At 49.5% G+C, this 20629-nt stretch overlaps 3 protein-coding genes across 4 annotated transcripts; all 3 read left to right on the forward strand.

Annotated features, from left to right (window-relative positions):
• The first annotated feature begins 2301 nt into the window (after nucleotides 1-2301).
• On the forward strand, nucleotides 2302-7262 carry LOC125684745 (keratin, type I cytoskeletal 13-like). Its single transcript, XM_048927182.1, has 8 exons — nucleotides 2302-2997; nucleotides 3726-3808; nucleotides 4244-4400; nucleotides 4599-4760; nucleotides 5086-5211; nucleotides 5436-5662; nucleotides 6143-6417; nucleotides 6820-7262. Exons 1-8 carry the CDS (start codon nucleotides 2302-2304, stop codon nucleotides 6843-6845), a joined length of 1752 nt encoding a protein of 583 aa, XP_048783139.1. The 3' UTR covers nucleotides 6846-7262.
• A 1835-nt stretch (nucleotides 7263-9097) lies between these two features.
• Nucleotides 9098-12389, forward strand: LOC125684749 (keratin, type I cytoskeletal 16-like). 2 transcript variants are annotated; one of them, XM_048927190.1, is made up of 8 exons: nucleotides 9098-9739; nucleotides 10405-10487; nucleotides 10654-10810; nucleotides 11001-11162; nucleotides 11275-11400; nucleotides 11493-11719; nucleotides 11873-11964; nucleotides 12192-12389. In XM_048927190.1, exons 1-8 carry the CDS (start codon nucleotides 9272-9274, stop codon nucleotides 12209-12211), a joined length of 1335 nt encoding a protein of 444 aa, XP_048783147.1. In that variant the 5' UTR covers nucleotides 9098-9271; the 3' UTR covers nucleotides 12212-12389. The 2 variants fall into 2 exon arrangements, with proteins under 2 accessions (XP_048783147.1, XP_048783148.1); XM_048927191.1 differs by lacking the exons at nucleotides 11873-11964; nucleotides 12192-12389 and having other exon boundaries at nucleotides 11497-11683.
• Nucleotides 12390-16627: 4238 nt separating this feature from the next.
• LOC125684347 (keratin, type I cytoskeletal 16-like) lies at nucleotides 16628-19923 on the forward strand. Its single transcript, XM_048926481.1, has 8 exons — nucleotides 16628-17207; nucleotides 17535-17617; nucleotides 17759-17915; nucleotides 18312-18473; nucleotides 18586-18711; nucleotides 18804-19030; nucleotides 19546-19628; nucleotides 19919-19923. The coding sequence occupies exons 1-8, from the start codon at nucleotides 16740-16742 to the stop codon at nucleotides 19921-19923; spliced, it is 1311 nt and encodes a 436-aa protein (XP_048782438.1). The 5' UTR covers nucleotides 16628-16739.
• The last annotated feature ends 706 nt before the right edge of the window (nucleotides 19924-20629 follow it).

The raw sequence follows: 20629 nt of genomic DNA on the forward strand, positions 1-20629 counted from the left end.
CATCCTATCAGTGTATGACTTAAAAGCTACCAAAACCTTCTGTTGGTGCTCCTCCTGTGCACACGTGTAGCAGTAAGAGCACAGAACGACAATGAAAGGCTGAGGCCATCTGAAGCCCTGCGGCTCCATGCCGTGGCTCCTTTCTCTCATTGCTTTTCTGCTGTTTTCCAAGCATACCATGAGATGTGCCCTCACCAGGAAAACCTTCAGGTATCGACAAGTCCCTGCAGTGAACAAGTACATAGGGCAAAAGGAGACATACAGAAAAAAGGGAGTACATGTAGAAAGAGGAGAAAACAGCGTAGATACTCAGGAAGGACATAAACAGATTAAGAGACTCTTTGGGCAAACGTTGCTCCTCTTGTTGCAGTAACTTCGGAACATTTTTTGCCCTTTATCACTAACAAACCTACCGAGCGCTCAGCCTGTCTGTGAAAAACCAACTCCAGCAGCAGTGATGGAAAGCTGACCACAGTGGGATCCGTGAGGAAGGGCCCCACTCACCACCCCGTCCCGACCCACACACAGAGCAACACAAAAACCAAATGCTTTTGTTTTGTGAAGGATGCCTTTCAACACCAGCGGGAGGACGTGGATCCCAGAAACTGTGTTTGGTGACACTGCCGTCCCCAGCTGCACATCCCACAGATACGATCGCATCATCAAGGCAACTGAAAGCTTTCATCATCTGTCAGCTATTGAGAGTATAAAATAGCAAGATAAGATCAGAGAGCTTTTGAAAGAGATTGCACAAGCAGCAATATAGCAACATTGACTGAAGCACAGTCCAAAGCACAGCATGATGCATCCAGGCAGAAAATACTAAATAATGTTTAATTTAATGTGAAAAAAGAAGGCCTGGAGAAGCAGCAGTAGAATCTGTAAAAGAATTATGCATATGGATACAGACAGCAGTGTGGAAAGCAGCTGTGATCCATCTGCAGAGTCCCTCAGGGTGCTGCCGCTGTGCTCTGTGTCTGCATGGAGGAGCTGCAAAGCAGAATGCACAGCCATACAGAAGGGTGCATGTGAGAGCAGACAGCTGATGCTGAGGAACAGATCTGCACTCGAACCAAAACATTTAGCTTACACCCAGGGCAAAGATGAACCAGTCTAACACAAGTCGAACTTCTGCAGGTGACGGTGCTCACAACCAAAACTCCGCCAGCTCTGCGTGCCTCAACGCTGAGAGCCTTTCAGCTTTGCTCTCACAATAATGTTTTAAGCTGACTGATCTGTGCACTGTAACACACACAGTCCACGCAATTGCTCTGTTGTCTATAAGGTAAGGCACAATAGAGACAATGAGCTGTTCTACCTTAAACCTTACAGCTCTTCCCACACGGTGGTTAGCAGGTCATTGCCTGGCTTAATAAAGCTTCTAATTGAGCTGCAATTTACTTTGACTTTATAGAGTGATTAAAGCATCTTTAATCTTCATGTGATTTTAGATCAACATCTCTTTGGTGAAAAATAGCTTTTTTCCTTTGAGTTCTAGGAGAGCTGAGTCGTAGCTCAGTCCTGCGAGCTGGGCTAACATTTCCCACACAGGAAGGGTTTTGGCTTTTAAAAATGCATGGCAGCGCACTGCAAGGAAGGCTGTCTCATACATAAAGATGTTTCCTGAGTGCTGGCAGGGATGCACCAGTTGGACAATCCCAGTAGTCAAGTCTTACTACAGAACTCTTACATTGCCACGAATAATAGTACTAGTAACAATAATAACAATAATAAAGCAGGGTAAGAGTCCTTAATTGCACAAAGTAGGAAAGAGCAGAAGAGAAGAACAGTATCCAACAATGGCAGCTACTAAAACCTGAGCAAGGAACATAGATGAATAAAAAAATCAATAATTGTACAGCCTTAACATGAGAGATTCGGGCATCATCTTCCTTCTTTCTCCCTGTACAGAGCTCCCACATGAGCACAACAGGACCCTGCTGAGGTGCTTTTTGCACTGTGAAGCAGACCTGGGCTGCAGGAGGCCACCGGTACCAGAAAAGCTAAATGCAAAGAATGCCACCCAAAGAAAGCACAGCGTTTGGTCTTGAACAATCACCATAAATTCAGCAGTGGGACAGATTGCCTGAGATATCAGCAGAAAAATATTGTTCAGCAAATTATTCTTGGCACAAACAACAAGGCCAGTAAATGCCCTGGGAGAAGGGAACTCCCTGATGGTGACACCCACTGTCAAAAGTATAAATAGAGAGTGCTGGGGATGAAAATTTACAGTCCTGAATCTTATCAGGCTGTGCACCTAAACTCGGGATTGTGGTTAGACTCCTGCCTGCTGCCAGTATGAGCTGTGGCACCAAATCCTCCTCCAGCACCACCAGGATCAGCAGCGGCGGTGGCGGATACGGCAGTGGTGGCGGCGGTGGAGGGGGCAGCAGCTGCGGCATCCGCAAGTCTGGCGGATACTCCTCGGTGTCCACCAGAAAATACACCTCCTCTGGAGGGAGCGGAGGCTTTTCTGGGAGAAGCTTTGGTGGAGGAGGCTCCAAGAGCAGCTATGGAGGGGGGTTCAGCAGCGGCAGCTGCGGAAGGATTGGCCGCAGCAGCTATAGTGGGAGAGTGAGCGGCGGCAGCTACGGAGGAGGAATAGGAGGGGGATATGGATCGTGTGGAGGTGGCTTTGCGGGCATGGGAGGGGGTTATGGAGGAGGCAGCTTTGGTGGTGGCTCTGGTGGATACAGCGGAGGTGGATTCAGTGGCTTTGGGGGCAGCGGTGGCTTCGGTGGGGGCAGCTATGGTGGAGGCAGTTTTGGTGGAGCGGGGTTTGGTGAAGATTCTGGACTGCTCTCCACAAATGAAAAGCTGACCATGCAGAACCTGAATGACCGCCTGGCCTCCTACATGGATAAAGTACGAGGCTTGGAGGAAGAAAACGCTCACCTGGAACGTCTGATCAGGGAGTGGTACCAAAAGCAGGGTCCCACGGGTTCCAAGGACTACAGCCAATATTACCGAACAATTGAAGAACTGCAGAACCAGGTATGGTGTGATTTGGCAAACTTTGGGCAGGGTCTCATTAGAACGGCCTCACACTTGCTACAGCACAATTTTCCTGTTTGGGGTAACATATTCCTTTCTTTACTTGAGGCAGCATGCAGACAGCTGTGATGACAAAGCCTGACTCCCAGCTTTCGTTCGCTCTGCTTGATGTGTGATGTTGCTCTGACACAGAAGCACCATTCGGTGCCCAGGGCTCCTTTCAATGCTGTGCTTTATTTGCTTCTCTCTCGCCTGAACAGGACACAGAATCATTGTTTGCTTCTGTTGTGCTTCCAGTGGCCATCTAAATGGAACTGTGAATGCACAGGATGAGTTAACGTGGGCCACAGCGTTCAGCCCCATTCCAGCTCCCAGCTGTTCCAGAGTCTCCTACTTTAATACTGATGCCAAAAGCAAGGCTAATATTTCCACTGTTTTGGAAGTATGGAGAGTTTATTTTGTTATTCTTCCCAACAAAGAATAGCACTTCTGATGGTTACCCATAAACTAAAATTGGCAGCTGAGGCACCAACCAGCGCTGATTCTACAGAAAGGCGCTCCTTTAGCTGGAAACAATGAACTCCTCTCTCTGTGCAGCCTCTGGAGATTGGGCAAGCTTGTCTCAGAGATGCTCTGGAATGTGTTAATGCACAGGGATTTCTTCCCTCTGTTTGTGTGTCAGACTGAACAGACAGCTGGCTGACCAGCATCTGCCTTCTCCCTTGCAGATTGTTGGTGCAAACGTGGACCTGAACAGGATGCTTCTTGACATTGACAACACCAGGATGACTGTGGATGACTTCAGACTGAAGTAAGTCTTTTCCTCCTCGTCTCATGTTGTCTTTGGTCCCTTTCCTACCACAAGTTTGTATTGCCAGTCTTTGGAGGTACTGCAGTGTCTTGGCTCCAGCAGCACAGAAGGCTGTTGGGAAGAGCACTGTGAGCAGGAATTTGTTTCTCGTTAGAATTTTGCTTCAGAGAAGTTGTTGATAAGTGCTGTTTATAGGAAACATTCTGTTTCTCCATATCTGCTTTATAGATTTATAAACTTTACCAGAGAAATCCTACAGAGTGATTTCACTGAAATCAAACAATCCTACTGGAGAGGGAAAGAGAATCAGGTCCTTGCTTTTAAGAACAAACCAATGGGACCAGTGACCAAAGGCGTACTGATGGGAACTGTGCCTAATGAAGAGAGCAGAGAGCTCTGGCAGCAGTTTTACTTTTTTTCTTGTCTGTGATTTAGGTATGAGACTGAGTACACTCTCCACCAGAGCGTGGCAAGTGATATTAATGGATTACGTCCACTTTTGGATCAACTGACTCTATCCAGATCGGACTTGGAGACCCAGTTTGAATCCCTGAAAGAGGAACTGATCTACCTTAAGAAGAACCATGAAGAGGTAAGTTTCTCTACACTTTAAAGTAATAACTAATAAAAAATTATCACTCCAAGAATCTCCTGTGCATTTCTTCTGCTGGCAGCAATGAGATTTGGCTGCTGGGAGGATCTGTGGCCCTTCCTGTTCCTGTTTTTAAAGCTACAACATTTCTTCTCACCTTCAACCTTTCCAAGTTTTGTTTTCTTCTCTTTCTCATAGGAAATGAAAGGACTGCAAACGCAATCTGGTGGTGATGTCAATGTTGAGGTCAATGCTACTCCTGGCACTAATTTGATGGAAAAATTAAATGAAATGCGTTCCGAATATGAGCGGCTTATTGAGAACAACCGAAGAGAGGTGGAAAGCTGGTATGAAACCAAGGTAAAGCATGAGATTCTTTGGGCCAGTAAATCTTTCACAAAGATTCTGTTTGCACACAGTAGGGCACAGGCAACTTATCAGGTATTATACAAGGGACTGCTAAGTGATTTTGGGTATGGCAAGAAGTGGAATCCCTGTGTTCCAAGAGCAAGGTGAATGAAATGGGTTGGGTGTGGGTGAACAGAGTGGCCTGGGGGAAATCCACAGTCAGTCTACATAACATCTCTATTTATACATATTCCTTGCTTCCTAAATGCTTTTATGACAACACCACAATGTCCTCTTGCAATCAGAAAGACCTGAGTTTTGTATGACAATTTTTCAGATGGAAGAAGTTAATCAACAAGTCCATTCAAGCGGCCAGGAGATACAGTCCAGCAACCAACAGATCTCTGAGCTGAGACGCGAATACCAAAGCCTGGAAATTGAGCTGCAGTCACAACTCAGCATGGTAAGTAAAGGTGGCTGCTTCTGCTTCCCCTGTAACACAGGCTGCAGGCGCCCTTAGAATGAAAGGAGGTTGGTTACAACTAGCGTGTAACTGTGCAGACGGGGTGCTGGATTGTGTTAGCAAAAACACCCCTCTCTGCTTTGTGCAGATCTCCCGTTTTGTCACCATCACGAGGTCCGTTTGCCACGTTCCCACGAACACTGCACTGTTTCTTCCACTTGCAGGTAGACTCTTTGCAGTCCAACCTGGAGGACACAGAACGCCGCTACAACATGCAGCTGCAGCAGATCCAGGGCATGATTGGCCCCTTGGAGGAGGAGCTGGCCAGCATCCGCTGCGAGATGGAGAGCCAGAACGAGGAGTACAAGATGCTGCTGGGCATCAAGACCCGCCTGGAGCAGGAGATTGCTCAGTACCGGTCACTGCTTGAGGAAGGACAGCAAGACCTTGTGTATGTACCCTGACAAAAGGACACAGCATTGTGCAAAAGCCCAAACAGTCGCAGAGACTGTCACAGTTTAGACTTGCAAAACAGGTTTTAAACTAAAATGAGGATAATCAGCCTTTTTAAGCAATCACCTCCCAGGTTTGAGGTACAATGCATTTCTTGGCAAATCTATTCAGAACAGAAATTGTCTGAGAAAAATATCAGCACAGAAATTCTGAACTCCCGGCTTTGGGCTGGACAAGGGAAGCCACGCATGTGGCCTCGCTTTTACCCCAGTGCTGGAAAGGACCAGGAGTTCAGCAGATGGAAGTCACCTTGAAAAGGCCTGTATGGAGAAAAATCAAAGGTTTCAGTTGTCTTTTGATCTGTGTGGGGTTCCAAAAATGAGAAGTACAGACAGGAGAAGTGCAAACTTGTGAGCAGTGCTTCTGAAAACAACAGCGCATCTGACTGACTTGTTATTCATGTTTTCTCTCTTCACAGAATCCCAGCAGGAGGAATAGGAGGAGGAATGGGAGGAGGAGGAATGGGAGGCGGCAGAATAGGTGGTGGTGGTTTCTCTGGAGGAGGAAGAGGAGGAAGTGGTAGCATGGGTGGTGGAATGGGAGGAGGAATAGGAGGGGGAAGCGGAGGAAGCTGCATCATTGGAGGAGGAGGAAGCGGAGGAGGAGGAAGGACCTCAGGAGGCGTCAGCAGTTCCCACTCCTATTCTTCATCTTCGCAGTCTCAGTCATGCAGGGGCGGTGGTGAAAGCCAAGGTGAGAACTCTTTCATGGGAACAGCTTGCCCAGTCCCATTCTTACTAATTGATCCGCTGTGCCAACATCCTCTCCTGCGGGCAAACAGTAGCAAGGACAAAAAAGCACTTCTGGAAAGTGCTAGATCCACTTTTATGACAATGTCTTTTGTATCCATGTGCGAAGGACTGGTTCTGGTTAAGATACAGTTTCAGTTTTGGTTCGGTTTTGAGGATAATATCACCATGTCACGTAGTTAAAAACCTGGCTATAATTCTTTTCATACTGAGCTGAAGTTTTCCCTCATGCTTTTGGGAGAGCTTATGGTCATCTATCACATAACCAAGCTTCTTTGGTGCCACATGTGGAGCCAGATCAGCTGCCAGTGCTGAAGAAGTTAATGCTTTCTTTATCTCCAAACAGGTTACGGAAGAAAATCCTTTGACTAAGAACTGAGGATTCTACTGTGCAAGACCTGTCAAAGAGAAATCGGCCCAGCACCCCAGCATTCCTCAGGCTCCTGAGAAAGGAGATGCTCCTACCAGCTCCTTGCTGCTGCTGCTCTGCCCAAAGGGTCCGTCAGAGCCGCTCTGACAGGCCAGCTGCTGTGCATGCCATGCGCTGCCTCTGCATAGAATGCTTGGTGGGCTCAATCACTTGAACTTGAACTGCTTGCTTTAAAGATTCAACCAGTTTGTTATTTGGTTGTTCTGTACGAGAAAAACTTCTCTAATAAAACTTCATTTCTGTCTGATGCAACCAGAATCCCGTGTCTATGATTTCTTTTTCCATTCTGCAAATGTAAACACTTAAGAAAACAGAAAGCCATGCCAACACTTGCCTCCAGGCAGAAAGGCTGACAATGCACTGCAACTGCTGCTAATGAAATTTAGAGTTAAGGCTCTGTTTCTGAGTACCTGGGGCAGATTATAATCTTCTTGGAGCATCCTCTGCTGTGCCTTTGTTTTTCACGGAGCACTCAGTAGTGCAGCTGAGCTCTGACACTCGGCTGCAGTTGTGTCAGTCAGACTGCAGAATGGCAGCACGGCTGATAAAAGCGGCCTCAAATGAGTGTCCTCCTGGGCCTGACAGGGAGACATGAGCCATCACAGAGCCAGGACTGTGAAACAGAAGCAAAGTTTCGCTTTGTGGGTCAGAAATTCTTACCTGGCACTCATCAGTTTCAACTGGAAATGCACAAATGTGGTCTGCTTTTGAACTGAGGGAAAAAAAGAGGAAGAGAGGGAATATAACTCACTTCACATAACTTTAAGAAGATCCCTTCAAGTTAGTATTCACAGCAGAATTTGCCTTCTAGTTGTGCCAAACAAAGAACACATGAAAGTAACCAGAGTGTTTATTTTTGGTTATAGGAAGATCTGACTGTGAGGGACATTGCCACAAACTCCTCCACCCACATCCAGCCGTTACCTGCAGACGCCGCTGGCCGCAGACGCCAAGGCAGCCCCACAGCCCACCCACCTCAGCCCCCCTGCCTGCAGGCTGTGCTGCGGGAGCTGCGTCTGCACCTCCAGCTGTACGTGCTCCCTGTTTCTTCATATTCATTATTTCAAAGCAATTGCAGTACAGCTTTCTCAGCAATTGAGACAGTTTTGATCATCAAAACAAAGCCGGCTGGTTTTACTGCAGCCCACCCCCAGGATAAAGCCCACTTCCAGAGACTTGGCTGGAAAAACAATTTCTCCTGCATCCTAAAAAACTCCAAGATCGAAGGAAATGAAGCACAGAGTTGGGCCCCCAGAGCAGTTGTGCACATTTCAGGAATCTCAGGAATTTCTTCATGAAGCTTCAGAGGAGAGAGCGCTGCTAAAGCATGCAGATCGTAAGCCAGAGCTTTATTGCTTGTAATGAGAAGCAAGCACCAGAACTCCTCAGAGCTGACTGAAAGACCCAGTCCATGGCACAGCCACCAGGCACTGCGAGCAGAAGCAGCTCAGGCCATGCAATCATCAGGGAAACTCATGGGGAGTGCAGGGGCAGGCGCTGTACAGCTCCAACTGCATGAGGCCTAAACTGTGGTGCAGGGCTGTGCTCAGGGAATGGCTTCCAATGGTGAACAGACACAGAAAATGTGCGTTTTGTGCAAGAGCAGCCAGCAGGACAGACTAAAAGCACAACAGGCTACAGCCCCACTGCCTTCAGCAGAGAACAGGAGGGAACTCGGCCTGCTGTGCTTACAGAAGAAGAGCACATCGGATATGGGCAGGAGCTCCCCTGATGGGAGCAGCAAAGAAACAGCAGAAAGTTCATAGCAACGTTCTCTGCCATGAGACACAGTAACACGTTTTTCAAAAGAATAACGTCCTCCAGTAAATGAAAATAGATTTGTAAATAGTTGATGTCCATTCCAAACCCGGTACTGAGCAATGAGCCCCCTGCAGGTGGCTGCAGGCAGGAGGCATTGGGCGCCCCTGCAGAAGGAAGGCAGGAGCTGGAACACCGAGTTTCACCACAGGGAAGGCCAAAGGAGAGACAAGCAAGGCGGAGCCTTCATTAACTTCCATTACTGGAGATATACTGTCAGATTAATAAAAGCTATGAGATGTTATATTATCCAACAAAATATCAAACAAAGAGCCACCCACATGAAATTACAGTGCATGTGTGAATCAACACAGACATACTTGAGCAAAACAGTAATGCGTATTACTTTCCTATGACAAAATTCCCCTTAGCTCATCACTTTTGGCATGAGCGCTGTGGCTGGCAAATCCCATGGGAAGCGGCACTGCCTGGAGGTGACACCCACCCGGTGAGGTATAAAGAGGCCCCGGCGAGGGCAGGAGGCAGCGCTTCCACTTCTGCATCGGGCTCGCAGCAGGCTCGGCTTCTGTCGCCACATCCACCTCTCACCATGAGCTGCAGCATCAAGAGGACATCCAGCACCTCGTACCGCAGCGCAGGCGGGGGAGGCATCTGCGCCGGGGCCGGCGGCAGGAGCTCCTCCGCCTCGTGCCGGCGCTACGCCTCCTCCGTGATCGGCGGCAGCTCCGCGGGGGCAGCGTGCGGCATCGGCTACGGCGGGGGCATGAGCGCCGGCAGCCTCGCCGGGGGCTTCTGCGGGGGCCTGGGAGGAGGCTTCGGGGGCGGCTTTGCGGGAAGCTTCGGCGCCGGGGGGGACGCGCTGCTGAGCGGCAACGAGAAGATCACCATGCAGAACCTCAACGACCGCCTGGCCTCCTACCTGGACAAGGTGCGAAGGCTGGAGGAGGACAACGCCCAGCTCGAGCTCCACATCCGCGAGTGGTACAGGAAGCAAGCTCCCAGCGCCTCCAAGGACTACAGCTCCTACTACCAGACCATCGAGCAGCTCCAAAACCAGGTAGGGCAGCCCCGTGGCGCCGCTCCATCTCCCGCACCAGCGCTGCCCCAAAGCTCTCGCTCCTCCCCGCTGCCTTCCACAGCCTGGGGCATTTGGGGGCCGCCCGCTGCTGTCCTGGGGGCTGCTCGGCTGCCCCACACTGCCCGGCAGGGAACGGCTGGGCTATGGAGGCACAGTCTGAGGCTCCATGGGGCCTCCTGCAGCCCAACCACGCTGGAGCACGTCGCTGGATCCCCACGGTTCCACACTTTCCACACTGCTCCCATCCCACAAAGCCAAACAGCTGCGCTGCAAGACCTGCATTGCCTTTGGTTTTGCACACTCCCACACAAGTCAGCCAGAAGGAACAAGGCCTTCCCTTGCTGCTATCTTATTCCAGTTCCAAGAAATTTCAGTAAACAGTCTAGGAAGGATCACATTGCAGGAATAGGGATAAATGCAGTCCCCAGAAGTCGTAGATAACTATTTCCAACTTGACAAACAGCAGCATAGCCTGAGTTTCTTTGAAAAGCAAATCTGGAGCGCAATCCACTCCCACAGTCCCTGCAATACAGCAGGAAACAGCTCTGAGTTTGGCAACAAAGCCCTCTCAGAGCTCTGGTTCCTTTCTTCTTCTCCTGCACCTCGAGCACTGACTGACTCCTCTCCAACCTCTTCTTTTGCAGATCATTTCTGCCACTGTGGACAACAACAGGATGCTTCTGGACATCGATAACAGCAAGATGACTGCTGATGACTTCCGAATGAAGTGAGTAGCTCTCTGTGAACCCCACATCTGTTCTATCTTAAATTCAGCAGGCAAGGCACTGCACCACGTGCTGTGACTGAGCCTCCATGTTTTATTGGGGTACTGTCATGGAAAGACGTGCTGTTGATGGCCATCATCTCATTTGTCTCTGTTGTCTGTGGTAAAGGTATGAGAATGAACTGGTCATCCGTCAAACTGTGGAGTCTGACATCAATGGCTTGAGAAATATGCTGGATGACCTGACTCTGGTTAGGTCTTCACTGGAATCTGAGCTGGAGTCCTTGAAAGATGAGCTGATTGCTCTGAAGAGAAACCATGAGGAGGTAAGAACCAGCAATCAACAGCACGTTCAAGATACTGCCTGCTGTTATTTTAGGGTTCCTGAAATTAAATATCAAAAATCAGACTTATGCCATGTGATGGCCAATCTCTCACACCTCAGCACTGCTTCACCTGCTGTCCTCAACAGCAGCACTGAGCTGTGCCCCTGCCTTCTCTCCTCGCACCCTGCAGGAATTACGACAGCTGCAGTCTCAGACTGGAGGTGATGTGAGCGTGGAGGTCAACGCTGCTCCCGGAGAAGACTTGACCAAGATTCTCAATGACCTGAGAAATGAGTACGAGCAGATCATTGAGAAGAACCGCCGGGAGGTTGAGCAGTGGTATGAAGTCAAGGTACGCAGCAGTGCCGCAGCGCGCTCCCCTTCCTCGGCACAGCGCAGCTCTCTGCCGCCCTCGCTCTCAGGCAGCAGATCCCCGCTCACAAGGCTCTGCTTTGCTCCCGCAGATCGAAGAAGTCAATCGACAGGTCACCTCCAGCAGCCAGGACATCCAGACCAGCAGCCACCAGCTCACCGAGCTGAAGCGCGAGATGCAGAACCTGGAGATCGAGCTGCAGGCGCAGCTCAGCACGGTACGCGGGGCAGCACGGAGCCTGGGCTCCTCGGGATGGCAAACTGCCTCCTGGGCACAGCTCTGTCCTGACCCCCTGCCTTCCACCTCCAGAAAGACTCGCTGGAAAACTCCTTGGCCGAGACGGAATCTCGCTACGGCTGCCTGCTGCAGCAAATCCAGGGGCAGATTAACGCCGTAGAGGAGGAGCTGGGCAACATCCGCTGCGAGATGGAGGGCCAGAGCCAGGAGTACAAGATGCTGCTGGGCATCAAGACCCGCCTGGAGCAGGAGATTGCTCAGTACCGGGCGCTGCTCCACGAGGGACAGCAAGACCTTGCGTATGTACACCATATTAAGAGCAAGGGAATGAAGTGAATCCTTTGAGTCTGTAATTTCTTAGAGTTTGCTTGTGTGCTGCAACAGCTGTATGTTCTCTGACCATGTACGCAGTGGCTGTTCTTAACTGTTGGTGAATTGCTCTCCTCTCACAGTGCCTCCCAAGGAGCTTTCCAAGGAGGAGGAAAATCCTCCCAGTCATATTCTTCTAGTTCCTTCTCTCAATCCCAGTCTGGTGATGTGACAGGTAAGATTGCACTTCATCATAATAGCCGTAAAGATTAAAGCTTACTAAAATAGGAGTAAATTAAAAAACCCACTTCTGATAATATGCTTAGAGTGCTGCTCCACTTGCAGCCATCTGAACTGCTCCCATGTTCTTTTGGTAACACACCACGATAGATGAAAAAATTCTGTTCTGCTGGAAATATCAGATTTCTCCTTCAGTCAATGATTTCCCCTGGTTTCACACAGGGCAGTCAAGAGTGTGCTAGAGCAACAGCAGTGATGCTGGCATCCTCCTCCTAAATGCACTGAGCTGACCCACGGACGAGAGGCAGAACCCAATGCTCCTGCAGTGCAGCCGATGCGATGCAGTGCAGAGCAGCGCTCATCGCTGGCCTCGCCTTCCCTTCTGCAATGCTGGCCTTACTCAACTTGTCAACTGGATCTTTGTTTAAAAGCTTGAATTCTGCTGATAATGCTGTCATTAATAAAACTTCACTTCTTTGATGCAAATAAAAATGTCTAAGGAATTTAATTCAACAAACTTTGAACACGTATCATCAAGTCATCCAACAAAATACAGGCTGTCCTGCCATGGTCTGTACATACACTAAGAACAACACATTCTGTAAGAAAATGGCCACTGTGCCCAGGTGACATCACTGAGCTAAGGAAAGGAGAAGGAAAATGATGGGTAACCTCTGAAGATTAAGTAACCGTGACTGCGCCAAGCTGTGCTCATTGCCACTGCTCTGACACATCAGAATCCATTCATCTTTGGCTTTACCTGGTTCATTATAGGTACAGTTCCCAGGGAAGGTGTGACTCAGTCCAGGTTGCTGCAGTACGATGGGGTTTCATGACGTTAAGCATTTCCACACCTTTAACTGTGCAGAAAGTTATGATTCCTAACTTCTGCTAGGAAATGCAGGCAACAAGGCAATGCTCCTGTTTCATTTAGTTTCACGAGCAAAAACATTCTCACATTTTACAGCTGAAATTCCAACTTAAATACTAATATAATGCCAAGAAGTCTTTTTTGTCTGTATCACCCATTGGTTGACACAGCACCTTCCAAGGAATCACAGACACGTTTCCCCCACAAACGGTATTTTCTTTATGATTCTGTTTCTCTCAGAAGATAAAAGAGTGCAATACAACTGGGGATGAAAGGGCAATGTTAGAACAGATGCTTTATACACGTTCTGCTTTCTGAAGGACGCAGCAGCTCCCTTTTCAATCCATAACTGCCCTTCAGCTCCCCAGAGGCAGCTTTCAGCCCGTTCAGAGCACTCCTGCTCCCCCCTCCACCCACCAGCCCTGCCATTTCACTGAAGGCTGCGCCACTGTTTCCATAGGGTAACAAAACAAAAAGCCTGCCCATCCCAACCAACTCAGCAGTTATTTAGGCTAGGTGCTGTTTCGGTAGCTATGTGGCTGGGCTCGGCCATCACAGTAACATAATTGCAGCTCACAGCATCTGCAATGAGGAGATACGCCTTGCTCATCTCCAAAAGCTGGGTTGCCAAACTGACTTTTTTCAGGCCAGCATCAGGAATTTGTATGAAGAAAAGCCCCATTCCAAAGAAAAAGGGTTCATTTAAGGTTCTAACAATAGAGAGAGCGATGCAAAGCAAATGCAAACATGAGTTTCCTTTCCAAAGGCTACCAGAACTCACTCAGGTCTCAACTGCACTCAACACAGACAGTGATGTTACACAGACATCTTTCTCAGGAAGGGCTACAGAGACCTGAGCCCCAGTTCATGCGTATCAATAAGCACTGCAAGGCTGTTCTGTTTGGCTCTAAACCTCCAGCAGCACAGAGAAGCATTGCAATGACCAAAGCTACAGCCTGCCACACCGCAGTGCTTTAGGGAGCACAGAGCGTTTCGGGATCAGTTTGTAAGAGTGTGGGGGCTGTGAAACAGATGGCAGCTTCCAGCTACATCTGGAAAACCGAAGCTGTGAGAAATGTTCTGAAAGGAATGGCCATCCCATAAACTGCCACTGCCAGCAGAACGACATCACGGCTGAGTTCTCCCATTGACACCCTCTGCGTGCGGCCACTGGCGCGGTGGGCGCTGAGCTCCCCGGTGCGGAGCAGGAGTCATCCCAGGGAAGATGATGGAGCACACAGAGCTGTGCAGAAAGCAGCACGCGCTGCAGTGCTGTCAGCAGGGCTGGGCCCACCTGCCTCCCAACGGCTGCTCCGGCTCTCACTGCAGCACAGCCACGGCTGCTCGAGGAGCGATACGAGACGTGTATTGCTCTGCAGAGAGCTGCAGGGAATAAAAAGGGCTTTGGCAGTATGGAGTTTCTGTTTGGGTCACTGTGATGGAGTTCCTGCTGAAGCAGATCAGAGAAGCGCGCTTCAGACCAAGACGAGGGCACTCTTTCATTGCAGAACAATTAATTGTCAGGAGGCGCTTCGGAGGCCGTCCTCTCCCCTTGTGAGACCAAAGACACACATCCAGTGATGGCATCATGGTTTCTGTGAAAACCACTGAATATTTTGATTCTTTTGCCAATTCAGAGCATCTGTTTGTGGCTCTGAGCCCAATTTCACCAGTCAGTAAACAGCAATTAGAAAGTTTTCAAAACACTGCTACTTCAGATCAACTTTTCTGATTGTGAGCAAAAAGTCCCCCGGGGGAAGAAGCGATGTCAGCATCTCACTGTCTCCTCATGGAGCTGAGGAGCCCCTGTGCCACTCACAGCAGCCACAGGCCGACCTCCTCCTGCCACTGCAGGGCTCTGAATGCCGATGGCAGCCCAGGAAATGGTGCTTTTAGGAGTGCTGAGCATCTGTGTGCCTCCAACACAGCCCTGCAGCTCCCTCAGCCCAAAGCAGAGCCACGGCACGTGGGACCAAAACGGAGTGGGACACGGAAAGGAGCTGGAGAACAGGACTGAAATGTAAATCTTTGTGATACAGTCACAGCCATGACCGTGTTAGGAAAAAAAAAGGAAAAGAGGGACGGTGAGCCATAGGAAAGGTCTCTGTCAGTGGCATGAAACTGCAGCATTGGGAAATGTTTGGAATTGTTGGGTCAGATGTTATGATGCAACAATACCGAGAAGCAGATATAAAATCAACACCTCTGGCATCAATGCCAATCAGCAATAAACATCTCATAAGGAAGAATAAAAGAGCATTTCAACAATCTAATGGGGAAAATATGAGTAAGGAATCACACCCTGTGAGAAAATCATTTTTCTTTTTTAATAATGATGACTCAGTCCCAGATATGCAAAGCAACTGGTTCTGACGTGCAGATAATTAGAGAGCTACTAATAAATGAACAACCCTAATTACAAAGATCAAAGTATCAAATTATCTCCAGCATATCTATGAAACATGTAGTGGTACCAAGAGGAGGGTGAACGGCTTTCTGTGACTCTCAGTCAATTATTGCACACACCAGTGATTTTATGGGCTTCAGAACTGGTTTGGCCAAGAGACAGAATGTTGCCCCAGCCACAACCTGAAGCAAGGAGGACCATCAGTGAAGAAACCCACAAGGAGAACTGGTAGAGATGAATTCCATCAGTTTCCCTCTCCCGTACAGAGCCTCCTGCCTCTCAGGCTTAAAATGTATGCTCTCCAGAAGCGATTTAATGGCAAAATCCCATTTGCAAAGAAGGGTTCTTCCCGCCCTGTTCTCCAACAAATGCTGTGATTGTGCCACTGCACCAAAGCCAGAAGGCACTGGGGATTGAAGGGGTCACAGCTGAGTCCATTATGTGAAGAATAAATGCCTCCCATAACAGACCAAGGCCAACCTCACAGCTGCCTCCTCCGCCATCAAACTCCCACGGCAAGAGGCACCTTCCAAACCATTTTGCTTCCATGGACAAAGCGCTTTCCCTCATTTCCAGCACTCAATGCCAGACAACGTCCTTCCCTGTGGACAACAGAACTGTCTTTATTTTAAATGGCAGCAGCATCTCCTTCCATAGCAGCAAGTTTCAGCCTTCTGTTTGCTAAGGTGAAAAGCTGCAGCCGCGTACTGTCCTCTCCCAGGACACTCAGTGGTGTAAACTCCACACCTCCCCTTCTGCTTAGAATAGCCTGGAAACCAGCTAACATAAAAGACAAAAAATTAAAAAGCACAGCTTTAAAAATGACATTCTTGCACATCCTCTGCTCTGTGCAAAACGTCAGGTTATTTCCTGCAGATGGAACCAGTTTGGTGAAGCAGGAACTCCGCCTCCTCAGCAGTTCTACTGAGATTTACCAATAAACACCATGAAGACGCTGCACAAGATGAGCTTTCACTGCAGGACAGCAGCTAAACCTCAGAGATGTTGTTTCCAAAAAAAAAAAAAAAGCAAAATTAAGGGACCTGAATTCATATTTCTCCAACTCTAAAATTGAACGGTAACACAGCGGTGCCTTCAGCACCCCTGCTCAGGACAAAAAAAATGGCAAGGATCAAAGAGGAGCTATTAAAATAAGTTTCACTCATGAAGTAGCCAGCAACACGCTATCTGAAACAAAATCTAACACACAGCCACCCACCCCAAATTATAGAGCGCGCTTTGTGTGAATCAGCATTGCAAACACAATACCTATGGGGAGGGCCGTCCCAGGTCCCAAAAGAAATTCCCCTTAGCACATCACTTTTGGCATGAGCGCTGTGGCTGGCAAACCCCATGGGAAGCGGCACTGCCTGGAGGTGACACCCACCCGGTGAGGTATAAAGAGGCCCCGGCGAGGGCAGGAGGCAGCGCTTCCACTTCTGCATCGGGCTCGCAGCAGGCTCGGCTTCTGTCGCCACATCCACCTCTCACCATGAGCTGCAGCATCAAGAGGACATCCAGCACCTCGTACCGCAGCGCAGGCGGGGGAGGCATCTGCGCCGGGGCCGGCGGCAGGAGCTCCTCCGCCTCGTGCCGGCGCTACGCCTCCTCCGTGATCGGCGGCAGCTCCGCGGGGGCAGCGTGCGGCATCGGCTACGGCGGGGGCATGAGCGCCGGCAGCCTCGCCGGGGGCTTCTGCGGGGGCCTGGGAGGAGGCTTCGGGGGCGGCTTTGCGGGAAGCTTCGGCGCCGGGGGGGACGCGCTGCTGAGCGGCAACGAGAAGATCACCATGCAGAACCTCAACGACCGCCTGGCCTCCTACCTGGACAAGGTGCGAAGGCTGGAGGAGGACAACGCCCAGCTCGAGCTCCACATCCGCGAGTGGTACAGGAAGCAAGCTCCCAGCGCCTCCAAGGACTACAGCTCCTACTACCAGACCATCGAGCAGCTCCAAAACCAGGTAGGGCAGCCCCGCGCCGCCGCTCCATCTCCCGCACCAGCGCTGCCCTGAAAATCGAAGTCAAAAGTGCTGATGACCTCACAGCACAAATGTTCTTCTATTCTTCCCCCCACCAAATATTACTGGGTCAAAATGTTTGAGGAAAACAAAACCTAGCACACACCAGTCCTGTTGGCACTGCACATCAAACGGCCTCCCACTGTCCCTGTGATGCTGCAGCAAACGAGCCTAAAATCCTCACAAAAGCCCTCTCAGAGCTCTGGTTCCTTTCTTCTTCTCCTGCACCTCGAGCACTGACTGACTCCTCTCCAACCTCTTCTTTTGCAGATCATTTCTGCCACTGTGGACAACAACAGGATGCTTCTGGACATCGATAACAGCAAGATGACTGCTGATGACTTCCGAATGAAGTGAGTAGCTCTCCATGCATGTCTTCCCTGTCATGAATTTTATGAGATTCATTAATGTGGGAGATGATGCACCTTCCCAAGTGGAATGACCAGGCCTACAGGTTGTAGCGAAATTCATGCTTCTCTTTTCTGCACTGAAAGGTATGAGAATGAACTGGCCATCCGTCAGACCGTGGAGTCTGATGTGAATGGTCTGAGAAATCTCCTGGATGAGCTGACCTACACACGCTCCTCACTGGAATCGGAGCTGGAGTCCCTGAAGGAGGAGCTGATTGCCCTCAAGAGAAACCATGAGGAGGTATGATCAACTTATTTATGCAGTACCAAACACTACTTATATCTAATGAAATTATCTTGGGCAGCATAGGTTTAGACTGGCTGTTATACGTACAGGTGTGAACGGAACTGCAATCACAGCAGCATATCTTTATGGCTATGATAACAAAAAAGTAAAACAACCACATTAGATGATATGCTGCAGATGAAAAGGAAAAAAACAGACTTTTAGAGCCAGGAGCTCATTAGATTGCACTGTTTAGTAATATCTCTCAGCATCAGCACATTCCTATCAGAGTAACATCCACTTCCAGTTCCACATTCAAAAGATCACCATGGAATCTCAGCACTGCTTCACCTGCTGTCCTCAACAGCAGCACTGAGCTGTGCCCCTGCCTTCTCTCCTCGCACCCTGCAGGAATTACGACAGCTGCAGTCTCAGACTGGAGGCGATGTGAGCGTGGAGGTCAACGCTGCTCCCGGAGAAGACTTGACCAAGATTCTCAATGACCTGAGAAATGAGTACGAGCAGATCATTGAGAAGAACCGCCGGGAGGTTGAGCAGTGGTATGAAGTCAAGGTACGCAGCAGTGCCGCAGCGCGCTCCCCTTCCTCGGCACAGCGCAGCTCTCTGCCGCCCTCGCTCTCAGGCAGCAGATCCCCGCTCACAAGGCTCTGCTTTGCTCCCGCAGATCGAAGAAGTCAATCGACAGGTCACCTCCAGCAGCCAGGACATCCAGACCAGCAGCCACCAGCTCACCGAGCTGAAGCGCGAGATGCAGAACCTGGAGATCGAGCTGCAGGCGCAGCTCAGCACGGTACGCGGGGCAGCACGGAGCCTGGGCTCCTCGGGATGGCAAACTGCCTCCTGGGCACAGCTCTGTCCTGACCCCCTGCCTTCCACCTCCAGAAAGACTCGCTGGAAAACTCCTTGGCCGAGACGGAATCTCGCTACGGCTGCCTGCTGCAGCAAATCCAGGGGCAGATTAACGCCGTAGAGGAGGAGCTGGGCAACATCCGCTGCGAGATGGAGGGCCAGAGCCAGGAGTACAAGATGCTGCTGGGCATCAAGACCCGCCTGGAGCAGGAGATTGCTCAGTACCGGGCGCTGCTCAATGAGGGACAGCAAGACCTTGCGTATGTATTCTGTTTGTTAATAAGGCATACATTAGAGTGCAATGTTTTCTGTGCTGAAACTTGCAGAGGACAGAGCACAGTGTTTTATCAGCCCGCGGTTGAACCCCAGATATAACATTTTTTCACAGCATCTTCATTGAAATGCAAATATCGGATGCTCAGTAAGCAAATCAATTACATTTACAATTATTTCAGTTTCCCAGCTCCTTTCAGCCCATTTATAAAGTGGATTCTGTGAGAGGAACCACTGCACAAGACCAAGTCGTGACCTCTGCCCACAGCTGGGCATGCTCAGCTGCTGTGAGAGAACTGCACTCCTACAGCACTCTGTAGTTTATGCTTCTCTGGCCTTCTCATAACTTGCAGCTAGAAGGGAATGAAATGAAAAGACAGAAAGAGATATTTCTAAGATCCAGGGAAAATCTCACTGTGACACGGATTGCACACCATGCCACAGCGTGCCAGGTTAGGAATTCATTTCTCGTTCCCTTGATCACCATTCCCTTCCCTTACAGGATGCCCCAAGGAGGAGGACGAACCTCGCACTCCTATTCTTCCACTTCCTACTCTCACGGACAATCTGGTGGAGACAAGTCAGGTAAGAAACAGCTTCTAAAAAGGATCCTCATTTTTCCTGTGCCCACAGCTTTCATATTTTGTACTTCACTGCTGTTTGCTGGTTAACACTAAACATTGTGCTATGGCTTCCACATTCACAATTACAAGAGGTTAAACCATTGACAATCAAGTCTCTTAACTTCAGACTGCCATAACTCCATCTACACATATTGGCTAGCTTTGTGCCCACGCTCTTGCTCATGTGGATGGACCCTTAAATAATGGATAAACCTGTGCAGTCATCAGACTCTCCATGTCCTCATTAAACAGAGTAATCGTTTATTTCCTCCCACAGGGCAGACAAGAGTGTGCTGAGATGCCACCGATGCTCTGCTCCGATCCGCCTGCTGCCACCTGCGCAGCCCCCGGTGCAGGGATAACAAACAGCTCAGGCTGTGAGCCTGCGTGGAGCACAGCTCCATCTGCACACATCATCATGCAGTGACTGTGAATCCCTGCCAGGACTCCCAAAGTTTTCTGCTTCTTCCTTTCTGTTGTTCTTCACGATCACTGTGATCCCCATACGGTCTGCAGTGCCATCGGTGCTCTGCTTTCTGCTGACCACAGTGCCTCTAATAAAACTTCACTTTTCTGCAGTGCAAAAAGAACCTGTGTCCAGTAGATGATTTAATGTATTGATATTGTACAAATATTCAAACTTCTGTGAAAGAAATGAGATACACATTCACAGTTTGGGGATGTTCTTCAGTACAGCCCCAAAGAAAACAGCACATCCTACTTCATCAGGTGATCTGGATGAGCTACAAGGGAAGAAGGAAAGCCTGCCCAGGTTCTTATTAAACTCGAGAGTGACACCTATGGGAACAAGAAAGGATGGGAGGAAGTCTTTCGCAGAGTGTTCGATGTGAGGGCTGTACGTCCAAGTGGTTGATGTGACAGTTCAGCTTAAACAAACCTGACGTGATTAAAAGCTCAAATTGGGTTAATCTGAAGACGTGTGCCCTTGGGTTGCTGAAGAAG

The sequence above is a fragment of the Lagopus muta genome, chromosome 25 (genome assembly GCF_023343835.1).
Source record: "Lagopus muta isolate bLagMut1 chromosome 25, bLagMut1 primary, whole genome shotgun sequence".
In the NCBI taxonomy this organism is placed as follows: Eukaryota; Metazoa; Chordata; class Aves; order Galliformes; family Phasianidae; genus Lagopus; species Lagopus muta.

What these genes read in the sequence shown, in the direction of transcription:
- LOC125684745 (XM_048927182.1), top strand. Translation starts at nt 2,302, where the DNA reads ATGAGCTGTGGCACCAAATCCTCCTCCAGCACCACCAGGATCAGCAGC. An exon ending in TTGAAGAACTGCAGAACCAG is followed by an intron (nt 2,998 to 3,725) that starts GTATGGTGTGAT and finishes TCTCCCTTGCAG; the next exon opens with ATTGTTGGTGCAAACGTGGA. An exon ending in AAAGCTGGTATGAAACCAAG is followed by an intron (nt 4,761 to 5,085) that starts GTAAAGCATGAG and finishes ACAATTTTTCAG; the next exon opens with ATGGAAGAAGTTAATCAACA.
- LOC125684749 (XM_048927190.1), top strand. Translation starts at nt 9,272, where the DNA reads ATGAGCTGCAGCATCAAGAGGACATCCAGCACCTCGTACCGCAGCGCA. An exon ending in TCGAGCAGCTCCAAAACCAG is followed by an intron (nt 9,740 to 10,404) that starts GTAGGGCAGCCC and finishes CTTCTTTTGCAG; the next exon opens with ATCATTTCTGCCACTGTGGA. An exon ending in CCAGTCTGGTGATGTGACAG is followed by an intron (nt 11,965 to 12,191) that starts GTAAGATTGCAC and finishes GGTTTCACACAG; the next exon opens with GGCAGTCAAGAGTGTGCTAG.
- LOC125684347 (XM_048926481.1), top strand. Translation starts at nt 16,740, where the DNA reads ATGAGCTGCAGCATCAAGAGGACATCCAGCACCTCGTACCGCAGCGCA. An exon ending in TCGAGCAGCTCCAAAACCAG is followed by an intron (nt 17,208 to 17,534) that starts GTAGGGCAGCCC and finishes CTTCTTTTGCAG; the next exon opens with ATCATTTCTGCCACTGTGGA. An exon ending in GAGGGACAGCAAGACCTTGC is followed by an intron (nt 19,031 to 19,545) that starts GTATGTATTCTG and finishes CTTCCCTTACAG; the next exon opens with GATGCCCCAAGGAGGAGGAC.